Source organism: Gymnodraco acuticeps, unplaced genomic scaffold, assembly GCF_902827175.1.
Source record: "Gymnodraco acuticeps unplaced genomic scaffold, fGymAcu1.1, whole genome shotgun sequence".
Taxonomy (NCBI): Eukaryota; Metazoa; Chordata; class Actinopteri; order Perciformes; family Bathydraconidae; genus Gymnodraco; species Gymnodraco acuticeps.
The window spans coordinates 4,017,312-4,028,843 of NW_022992265.1; the positions used below are offsets into that span (position 1 = coordinate 4,017,312).

General features: G+C 38.0%; 3 protein-coding genes across 3 annotated transcripts; 2 read left to right on the top strand and 1 right to left on the bottom strand.

The window, feature by feature from the left end:
* Nucleotides 1-1,314: 1,314 nt before the first annotated feature.
* Nucleotides 1,315-2,087, top strand: thrsp (thyroid hormone responsive). Its single transcript, XM_034207000.1, has one exon. The coding sequence runs from the start codon at nt 1,401-1,403 to the stop codon at nt 1,815-1,817; it is 417 nt and encodes a 138-aa protein (XP_034062891.1). The 5' UTR covers nt 1,315-1,400; the 3' UTR covers nt 1,818-2,087.
* A 68-nt stretch (nt 2,088-2,155) lies between these two features.
* On the bottom strand, nt 2,156-3,915 carry ndufc2 (NADH:ubiquinone oxidoreductase subunit C2). Its single transcript, XM_034207001.1, has 3 exons — nt 3,676-3,915; nt 2,759-2,902; nt 2,156-2,350 (listed from the first exon to the last, which is right to left on the bottom strand). Exons 1-3 carry the CDS (start codon nt 3,812-3,814, stop codon nt 2,301-2,303), a joined length of 333 nt encoding a protein of 110 aa, XP_034062892.1. The 5' UTR covers nt 3,815-3,915; the 3' UTR covers nt 2,156-2,300.
* Nucleotides 3,916-4,983: 1,068 nt separating this feature from the next.
* rab30 (RAB30, member RAS oncogene family) lies at nt 4,984-9,429 on the top strand. The gene is made up of 5 exons (XM_034207225.1): nt 4,984-5,131; nt 6,310-6,409; nt 6,488-6,571; nt 6,674-6,857; nt 7,717-9,429. The coding sequence occupies exons 2-5, from the start codon at nt 6,317-6,319 to the stop codon at nt 7,965-7,967; spliced, it is 612 nt and encodes a 203-aa protein (XP_034063116.1). The 5' UTR covers nt 4,984-5,131; nt 6,310-6,316; the 3' UTR covers nt 7,968-9,429.
* The last annotated feature ends 2,103 nt before the right edge of the window (nt 9,430-11,532 follow it).

The window sequence follows — 11,532 nt, forward strand, 5'->3', positions numbered from 1 at the left end:
CATTAGAGAAAACACTCCCTATCAGACATAATTACGCATTTGGGTAATAGCATGTTAACACTATTCAAAACTATCCAGAGACTGTTCAATCTAGTTGGTTTTGTGTTGCTGTTCATGTGAAATGTGCATAAAACTACACTGTTGCTTGTATATAAATTGGATGATATCTGACTATCCATGTAGTTACTGCATGTACAAATATTTAACATGAAATGTTTTTGCTTTATTATATTTGACAATTATTTAGGTTACAATGTTGCCTTAAAATCACAAAGAAAATTGAAATTCTTTTTTTTCCCCCTTAAAAAAAGAGCAGTTTTTTAAAATATTGTATTAGTCTTCCTTTTTTCACAGAGTAAGATACAGATGTACATGTAGGGCTGCCACAATATTACATGTTAGGTTAAAAATCATTTATGATACATTTTGATAAAAAAAAAAAATCATTAAAATGAATAATGATATCTTTCAAATTCCTCTTTAACTTTGGTTAAATGTGTGCACTTGGGAAAGGGAGAACAATTAAAGTTAGAAAGAAACAGAAAGGATCTAGAAGCACTGGATTACACTTGGTTTACATATTATAATGTGTATATTGTGTATTATATACATGATATTAATATTGTGTTTTCAAATTAGGTAATAATTCTGTCTTACAATCGGTGTCTTCTATGTTGCTATGTTTACTCGATGGTTGACATTGTAATATCTCAGAAACGGCTATCATTCTAAACAATAAATCTGTGTGTTTCTATGTGACAATAATTGGTCTTTTGTGTTTCTGATGGTGCTTGGCTATTCTTCAGAACTACCTGCCAATGGACAAACTGTCTCAACCATTTCTCAATTGCTGTTAGTTTAGTAGGATCATATTTAAGATACATTTGATTTTTTAAGAATAATCATTCAAGTTCTCTTTGCCTATTCAAATGGATAAACAACAGCAGAAGTTCAGCAGTTCTCGAAGATGACCTGCAAATGTAAACAGAACTAACCTGAGGTTAAAACTGAGGCTCTTTCTGTTGTGGCAAAAAAACAACATGCCTCAGCTAAATGTAATTTAAATGATTGAATACAAAAATCAAATAATGTTGTTGCCAGGCAAACACAGTGATCTACATTGTTAAAGTGTTGAGAGAGGTTCATTTAGGTACATAGTGGTCAGACATTATTATGACTTTGGGTTGTGTAAATCAAATAAAGATAAGAGTTTGACTCCACATAGCACCCGACGCGCTCCTCAATGCCTCGGCTGATGCAATTATGTAACTGCATGGATCAACCCACCTGTGCTCTTTGTATAAATTCCCCAGTTGTGCTCTCATGTCTTTGCACTGCACACGGCGTTCTACTGTCGACCACCACAGCACAGAAACAGCCAACCACATCCAACTGGAACCATGCAGTCTGCCGAAGCCAAATCCAACAAAAACAGCCTCCTCTTAGCTCTGAGACGGTACAGCTCAGCCGTCTGTGACATGGAGCAGACCATTCTCCTGCCCAGCCTGCTGCGAGACGTCCCCTCCGATGACCTCTGGGACTGTGCGGCAGCAGAGGAGTCCTGCACTGACCTGTATAGCAACTACCTGATGCTCAAGGCCATAAGAAACACCGCAGAGAGCAACCTGGTTCGCCTGGATGACCACAAGGCCAAGAACACAGCGCTCAACAAGACCCTGGAGACTCTGTTGGACACAGATCCAGAGGCTCTCTTTGGCTTCCACCTCAGAGGACTATTTTCTGTGATGAGTGACCTCACCAAGAAGACTCAGAGTCTCACTGACAAATATATGGACATTATTGGAGTGGCAAATTAGAAAAACATGTAAGACTTAGTTGGACATTAAGCTAAATATCTGGTGATTTTAAAATGTGCTGTACATGTAACAGCCAAGAAGTAACAGTCACATGATTTTCACAAACTGTTTACATTCAGTGACCCAATTCCTGTAACTAAATGATATGGAACAACCGTGCTTTGTCAATGTTAACCAAATCTATCTATTCATTTGCGAACTGTAATAGCCCATTGGAAATGATGGTTGAAGATATAAAAGGTTGACTGATTAAAAGAACATGAAACAACAGAGCTGTGTTCTAGGATTGATTTATGTGCAAACACTCATTATGTCTATGCTTCTGAATAATGAGAACATTTTAAACTTGGGTATTTATTTTATTACATAACAATATTTTGTACAATAGTTGACAGAAAGATTTCACAAAAAGACCACTGAAGACAGATGGTAGTCTAAAAGTGTTTTCTCCCTCCCTTCCTCTTCCATCTCATCAGACGCCAATTAGCGAATGGGAATGAAACGCTCGACAATCTCTGCAAAGGTCTTTTTGTCTGGTGGGATGACAAAAACAGAAAGAAACCATTTGAATTCACATAAACATGGGTCACAATGTTCTTATACTTAATGTGAAGACTTAAAAATCTCCAAGTGAACATCAAGCACGACAGAAAGAACGGCACAAATACACAGCATGGAACTTCATATCCTCGTATTATCCTGTTTTATAATTGTGGTCTGTAACTAGCATATAATCGTCCTAAGTGATGATGAAATATATGATGAAAGGAAGGAATAAAATATGCATTTGAATGCCAAAATATATTCAGAAAAGGGCACTGCAGGTGGATAGAATGGGATTAGTCAGTGTAATTGTTAAATATTAATGAACATGCATAGAAAAAACATGGAGCACTGTCGGGGGTCTTTTGGAAGAGCAAAAACACTGATATTTCACTTACCCTTTGCAACAAAATCATCTGGGTGCAGTTTGATATACTCTTTCATATCTCGATCAACTTTGGCAAAATGGTAATTTTCTATTTTTGTCACATGGTAGCCGACGTACCAACCAATTGTTGTCATTAGGACAAGTCGGTGAACACCTTAAAACAAGAAGATGGACATGGATGAGTGTCATTTAAGCACACAACACAATGCATACATGTAAAGGTTAGCATTGAAAGAATAAATACAAGCGTTCATTGTGCCTTTCAAATTAAGAAGTGCTACCTTGTTCTTAAATTAAGTCAAATTCAAAGACATAAAGAAATAAATCAAGCATAAGGATAACCCACCAGATTGGAGTATATAGTTTGGATCTTAAGCGCTTTGAGCACCAGGAAAAGCGCTATATAAATGCCATGTATTATTATCATTATCTAAAAGAAAATGAGCACCAAAGAACAGACACTGGAAATGTTGTTGAGTGAGTTTATTGTTAATATTGACTTAAGTAAGGCTGATATGATGAATGTTTACAGTATGTCTGCCTAGCATAGGAGATGTGTAACCTTTTAAAACGTTGGGCTGCGACTGCTCACACAATGTTGACTCTTATAAGTGCACCATGTCAGGGCAGGGTTTTTATACATTATACTAATAATACTAATAATAAACTTTATTTATATGGCACCTTTCCAAACATAGTTACAAAGTGCTTTCACTTAAACATATACAGAGAGCAAGCGGATTGAACAACAACATCTAAACATAAGAAAACATAGTAAAACACATCGAAAATAATAATTAAAAAACATAGATAGAATATGAATTAATACAATAATAAATGATGATTCAATGTTGCATAATGCTTGAGAGGAAAGAGCAGCTCTGTAGAGAAGCTAAAGTCTGAAAGCCTGCTAACACACATGCTAACCTGATTTCAGAGGTGGCTTGTGGTTGATGGCATTGCTGTACATCGAAGCAAGTCCGGATGAAAACGCCAGCCACACCGAGTTCATGTTGAAGAGGGACGGGGGAGGGAGATCCTTCGCCTCCTCCGGTAAGAACAACATGATGACAATTCTCCCCTTTTACTCAGAAATATGAGTGACCTCCTGACTAGCTTCCTTTACCTCTCGTCGGAAGTCAAGGACGTGCTGTGCAACCGCATGAAACCTCCGGGTACAACACATGAGAACCGCTTCAGTTCCGAATATCTTGTTTCCTAGCAACCAATGCCAGAAGGTACAACTTTACATTGAGCAATAAATGTGATTTAACTTAAACGATTTTACATTAATTAGATGTTATATGAAATAACATATTCACATACAATAAAGGGTTTATTTACATTAAACCTCTTATAACGTTACAGTATGTGGGCTCGCTGTAAGCAACTCTATTTAAACTACTGTCCTTGGTTGCCTTGTATAAACAGATAGCTTTTGAAATACTTCAAAAATAAATATAAATAAATACATTAGGACCATACGAGTTGAACTTTGTTAGCATTTATCGCCATATTAACAACGGTAGGCTAACAATGTAGGCGTACCACTGCGAGTACACTACTATGTTCAGTAGCTAAGCACGTAGGCTAGTTGTAACGTTAGTTAGTTAGTTCGTTAATTATCTAATTAGTTAGTTAGTTAGTACGTTAAAACGTATAAGAATAACACCGAGGTGCAGTAGCCCTACTTAAATTGATCATAGATGTAGGCTATTTTTCAACTTCTTTGATTCACCAAAGTGAAATATTAAACAAATGTAGGCCTAGGCTATGTAGCAAATACATAAAGGGATAGTGCAGTATTATAACACAATACAAATTGGGTTATACACATGGCAGGAGCTCATTAATGAATCACAGTTGTCATGTTATACGTTTCAATTGTTTTTATTTATTTTTTCTATTTTTCACCGTGAATTCTAATTAAGATATCTTGATACATAGTGAAGAGAAGGCCCGAACATTTGCATTAGGGAGATTTTATTCTCTCGATGCATTGAGTGCATGTGAACTGATGACATCATCTGAGTGTCCTCCTCCTCCTCCTCCTCCTCCTCCTCCTCCTCCTCCTCCTCCTCCTCCTCCTCCTCCTCCTCCTCCTCCTCCTCCTCCTCCTCCTCCTCCTCCTCCTCCTCCTCCTCCTCCTCCTCCTCCTCCTCCTCCTCCTCCTCCTCCTCCTCCTCCTCCTCCTCCTCCTCCTCCTCCTCCTCCTCCTCCTCCTCCTCCTCCATAGACAGGCTGATGCTGCTGAGCTGCTGAGCTGCTGAGGAGGATACACAGCCAGAGGAAATATGCCCTGCCCAGCAGTGGCTTTGCCTGTTTGATGAGGTGACCTATGCATACCAAGTGTTTTTAAGTCCGGGTTATCCCCTTGTTTTTGGTAAGTAAAAGCTATTTCTCGATTCGTAGAGTTGACTTATATCTCTCCTGCATCTACAGATTTTTGCCAAAATGGCTAGTTGCACGGTAGCTGCTAGTTGCTACCTTCGCTAGCTTCGCCCTAATGGCCATCGACTGAGGCTGAAAGCGAATCATTATTGGGAAGAAATGTAACGGTAACTCAGATTCTGTCTGTGCAAAATGTGCAATAATGTTGATTTGCATTACAAAACAAGTTTAAAAAAAGGGCGGAAGAGGAAATGCGACACAGGCAACAAATTGTATGAAAATTATTTCAGTAATTGTAACTATAGAATATGGACCATTGTATTCAGGGTGCCATTCAGGGTTTTGCATCGTCTGGCAAGCAACAGTTTGATTGATTCTGTTATCTTTTACAATGGAGTATTTCGTTTTCACGCACGCATAGGCCCCTCTCAATGCTGCTGTCGGAGCAAATGTAACGGTATCTATTGCAGAGAAAACTAAAGTTGTATTTTACTATCCATTACATGCATCTCACTGTGTAATGTGTGGACACTGACTGAATCAACAGACCCATCAGCTACCGATATGCGTTTAATATTGCAGATTAATCTTTCCGACAGTGTCTCCAGCCTCCGTGGCTCCGTTATAACCCAAAAAGGGTGCACGACTACCCCCTGACAACTGCTAAGCAAAACTATTAGGAAATTAGGGGACCAAAAATGTCCTCTTTGTGGTCAGTGGCTTTAATGATAGACTATAAAAAACAAGTTAAGAATGTGTATTTTATGACATATGAAACCAGAATCAAGGAGGGGCAACTAGAACATGAATTACCTTATTAGAATACTGATACTTGTTGAACGTAATCAGTCGTTTTGAGTATTTAAAATAAAAATATATCAGCCATTTTCCAGTGCTGTTAGTGTATTACCGTATGTTACAGAGCTAGATCAGAATTAAAATGTACATTCTGAAACTCTGAACAAGGGCATATTTAACTAAAAAGTGAAGGTTATTCAGCTCAAATGTTAATTGTTTCCTCAGCATTTTAACTGTCTAACTTCAGGACTTTTCAGAATTGTGCCAGTAGCATCAGCATCCACTATAAGGTGATCCACTTGGACACATGCAATGCAGTGATTTCATGTTCAATGTTACTTATACCCCATTGTTTCCTTTTATGTTTTTAAGGTTTATCATGAGCATGGAAGATTATGACTACCTGTTCAAAATAGTTCTGATTGGAAATGCTGGAGTTGGGAAGACATGTCTTGTCCGGCGCTTTACTCAGGTTTGTATGATTCTGAGTTTATGAGTTTGAAGTAATTCATTTAAGGTAACATACTCTCTATTTCTGTTTTCATTTTAGGGCCTTTTCCCACCTGGACAAGGGGCTACTATTGGAGTGGATTTCATGATTAAAACAGTGGAAATCAAAGGGGAGAAGGTCAAGGTACCCAGACTTTGAAACATTGTTTTATACAAAATCAGATTCCTTTGTGTTTTGTAAACAATTGGATGGAAAGTTGCTGATTTCTTATACTTTGTTTTCCAGCTGCAGATATGGGACACAGCTGGGCAGGAGAGATTCCGCTCCATCACTCAGAGTTATTACCGTAGTGCCAACGCCCTCATTCTCACGTACGACATTACCTGTGAGGACTCCTTCAGGTGCCTTCCAGAGTGGCTGAGGGAGATCGAGCAGTATGCCAACACCACCGTGGTGACTATATTAGTCGGTAAGAAGCTTTACTTTTCACTTGAATAATTTACATTACATTACATTGCATAATAAGGGTCCTTTATTTATTTAGTGTTTTTCATTAGAACACTGTAAAAAATAGTGTGTGCTTGATTTGACTGATTTTCACTTACATTTAAACTTAATTGAACATACATTTTGTTGTGTGGTTTTCACTTCATAATAATTGTATTTTAATACAAATATTAGACACTGTCTTTGCCTAAATGCATCATCACACACAAGCATTCAAATACCTCCACTTTCATTATGGGAAGCCATTTTAGCTTTAATTTAATATCCTTGATATTATACGGCAGTTTCGCCCACTAGTTGGCTCTTTGTCAACACTAGTCTGACATTTGGTCACTCTAGATTGGCATTCTGTCTTACTAGTTGAACAAAAACTTGTGCTAGTCAGTCTTTTGCAGCAACTAGTGGCATTTTTCTCCAACAAGTTCCAACATAAGCCCTAATAGTGATGCCAGGATTTTGAATTATACTAGTTCAACTAGTAACTAAACTAACTAACCAACTAACCGTGAGCCTCACTACTTTACTATTAATCTAAAACGGGGCTTCAAACAGTTAACTAGTAACACTTTTACCTTAACTAGGTAACCAGTTGATAAAAGTGTGTAAGACTAGTAAAGCCAAAACAAACGCCTTCTAGTTGACAAGTGAGCATTTCGGCTCACACCAGTACATCTAGTGAAATAACTGCTGCTGTTATCAAGGATATGAAATCAACACTTCAACTATTTGCCATACTTCCATCCCCACCCCCTGATGAACACACAAACTGTGTTGTGATACTTGTCACATGTGATGACAGATAAATGCTCTATGTCTTACAGGTAACAAAATAGATCTGTCAGAGAAGAGAGAGGTCCTGAGACAGAGGGCTGAAGACTTCGCTGAGTCTCAGAGCATGCTGTATCTGGAGACCTCCGCCAAAGAGTCCGACAATGTTGAGAAACTTTTCCTGGACCTGGCCTGCGAACTCATTCGAGAGGCCAAACAGAACAAGCTGGATAACAATGACAATGCCCCAATGCCCGGCGAGGGTAAAGCCATCAGTTACTTGACCTGCTGCAACATCAATTAGAGAGGGCTCAGCACATGGTAACTTAGTAGTCATTGACTGTAGAGGACACATGGCAGAGCCCCAATGCCTAGGTCCCTCTAAGATGGCATAAAGCCACTTCTTAGTCATTTCTAGCCCCATGCCTTTTTTTAAGCTCTACACGGAAGTAAGTCAACTTTAGTTTGGCCTTACAGGAACCAGCATTTTAGATGCTGTCGTTCTGGAGATATTGTCAGCCATGCAACAGGATGTATAGTTTTCTGCCTGTTGCATCCAGGAATATAAGTAGGGCTCCATTTGTCCTTCTTAATGGTCAAATGGCAGATTTATTTTGCTGTTTGGGCTTTAGTATCCATTTTCAATAAACGTTTATTTCCACCAGCAGTATTATGTGACTAAAAGGTTATACCAGGTATTTTGTTACAGATTCCAAATAGCTGACAACAAGTGTCATGATCATTGGAGGTTATCAGTAAATGATAACAATATGTTTACATACAGTACGTTTTTCAGATGACCAAGTCTGATCAAGTTGCAAAAAGGTTTTTCAAACTTGCCCTAAAATCTTTTGAACAATCATTTATTCCCCGCTAGGTTCTTCTGCTCTGAGAACTGCATACAATTTGTATCTAATTTATGTGTAGTTATTTGCACCCGTCATAACAAACTGAAATATTTGTTTCCAATATAGGATTTCTACTTGCTGCTAAAATATTTCTTTTGTATCGGATAACATTAATTGAAACACATATAATTACTACATTGACACATTATTATGTGACATTTTCTTTTTTTTAGCATACATGCATTGCTTCGATTAGTCTGTTGATATGATATAAAGCATTTGGAAAGGCCTCAGATATTGGCAATCATCAGTAGAAAATATAAACATTTTAATCAATTGACTTTTTTATTTGTCTGTCAGCTGTTTCTTTTACCCATAGACGTAAATAATTCTCTGCCTTTGTGGTTGCTGCCTAGCCATGAAATTGTATCACTTCTTATTTGTTTGAAGGGATATGTTCATGTAGTTTCGTATAAATTGTTGTACTTCATATTCTTTTAATGTGTAATGTATTGATTGTCCAGCATGTATTGCCATAATTTGTAGTGTCTAACTTTATCTTTTTATATATTTGCCATAACTGTAATGTACTGTATTGCACAATACCATATACTGCACAGTTATTATTTTTATTGTAACATTATGTCTTTTGTTGTACAGACTTGTTGTACACCTTGGCACTTTGCTTTTATACTTATTATTTTCTGTAATCCCTTCGTACAACCGGCGAGCATTTTGTTTTGCCTTTTTACCTAGATTTAACAGCAGTGATTTATTGTTAACCCTTGCATCTCCTTGTCAACACAATATGGGAAATTGGAAGGAAACGCTATTGGGATATTGTGCTTATTTTCCTTTATGTGTACAAAATGACTCCTAAAAAAATTAATCTGTATAACATTAAATAATTACACTAAATATTGTGTATTTGTCATGTTATTGCTTATGGCCAATCATTGTCATGTCTATGTACTGCCTTCGTGCGGCGACAACGAGTTACTACACCTATATTTAAAGTTTTATTTTGAAAGACCTTACCGGAAGTGGTAGTATGCCATAATGTCGATGCCGGTGTGGCTAATTGTATGTTGCAGTTTCTTGCAGTGACCACTAGAGGGTAAGCAAACCATCGTGATTAAAATCAACACAGACTTTGCCTATGGGTTTTCCCCAGTTGTCACAGGTATAAACAGCATCACAGAATATATATTCTTTAGAGGAGTCAATAATCAATTTATGTTCAAGTATGTTATCATGGATGCATTTACGCTAACTTGACTTGATTGCAGTTCCTTGTTGTGCCCACTAGAGGGCTTAAACCGTCGTTTTTGTATGTACTATTGAATAAACATTTTCTAGCATCAAAGATGACTCCAGAGGAACTGTATGCTTGTTTAACCTGTTAGGCCCCAAGCCTGTAGATAATTTATTCAGGCTATGCAACTTAGAAATATAACGCAGCGTCCACACTGCGGCGTGCGTTGAAGCTTGCCGGTGAGCTTGTCTGAAACTCGACCAACAACCAATCACATGAATATCCCGCCCCGGACACACAAGCACGCGGTTTGATTGGCTAGAGCTTGTACTGGCATATTATTTGATTGGCTGACGCTTCAGCCGAAGCTTCAAAAGTTGAACATTGCTCAACTTTTGAAGCCAGCAACGCGAGCTGGGTCGAATAGTCCATTTAGCTTAGGAAGTCCCTCAGTGGCAGCCATGATAAGTGCCGTTCGAATTCTCTAGATGATAGGAAAGGAGGTTTCAAACTTCCTTTATAACCTCCTTTAGTTTAGGAACCACTGGACCTCCCTAACCGAAAGGAGAGGAGAAAATGCTGCCCCACAATGCATTGCAGCCGCAGCATTTGCCGTCACTCAACAGTCGGCCGTTCACGGAAACAAACGATTATGACGGAGAAATGATATCATGAAAGTTACGGTGCTTATTAAGCTTTTTAAAACGTATGTGGTAAGTTGCCAAAGTGCTTTGTTTTGAACGTTCATCAGTATTATAATCAAAAAGAGAAATATGAACGTTAGTTTTTACTGAAATGATCAAATAAAGTCAACATTTCACAGTGTTTACTGAGCTGTGGGGTTTGTTCAACTTTTAAAAGATGTTTGAATGGTGATATACACAGTGATATATGTTAAGGACTAACGTTTATAATAAATACATTTGTATTGATTTTAAGGTATTTTCATCAATCATACGTATTGGGATCATTTGTATTAATGTGGACCGGAGGGAGAGGGTGACGAGCATAAGTTTCACTTTCCTTTTGTATTTCAATTCTAACTTTGGTCATGAAGAATATGTTTCTCTGTTGTCCGCTGGCGCATCATAAACACGTCGGATAGTGAAAGTGCATTCAGATTCTCTAAAGTACCGCAGTCTCTTCTCCTAAATCCTTTTGAATTATCCTATCCACTATCCCTTAACCCCGTGACGTTTCACTCAGAGGTCAAGGAATAGGAGATAGGGTTAGAATTTAGGAGCTGATTTTTGGATTATCGGAACGCAACCCTGGCCTGTTGCTAATGACCTTCATTTTAAATGGTAGTGAGTGAGCACTGGTGATTTTAAATATAGGTAATCTCCACATTATCATATTCACAAAACTATTGAATGTTAATGAAACACATATTTGTTAAAAACAATTGTGTAAGATTTAAACTATTATGGTAAAGAAATGTGTAAAGAAACAGAATAGTTGCCTACTTGATTTTCCATTTCCGTTATAGACTTTCACAATAAAAGTCTTACATTATCAGAGGTTTAATAAATATACACTGGCAACACAACGGGGATTAATCATAGACTGTATGATTAATGCGTGTGACAAACGTAACATGGCCTCGTTAGTGATGGGTGCGTGCTTTGAACTTGTTCCTGGTATATTACTTGCTTTGAACGGGTGTGCTTCCAGCGTAGCAGCAACATGCCCACGTTAAACTCAGACTCCCATCAACCACTGCGAGCATTATTTACATTGGTAACCATCTGCTTTCTTCGGACTGC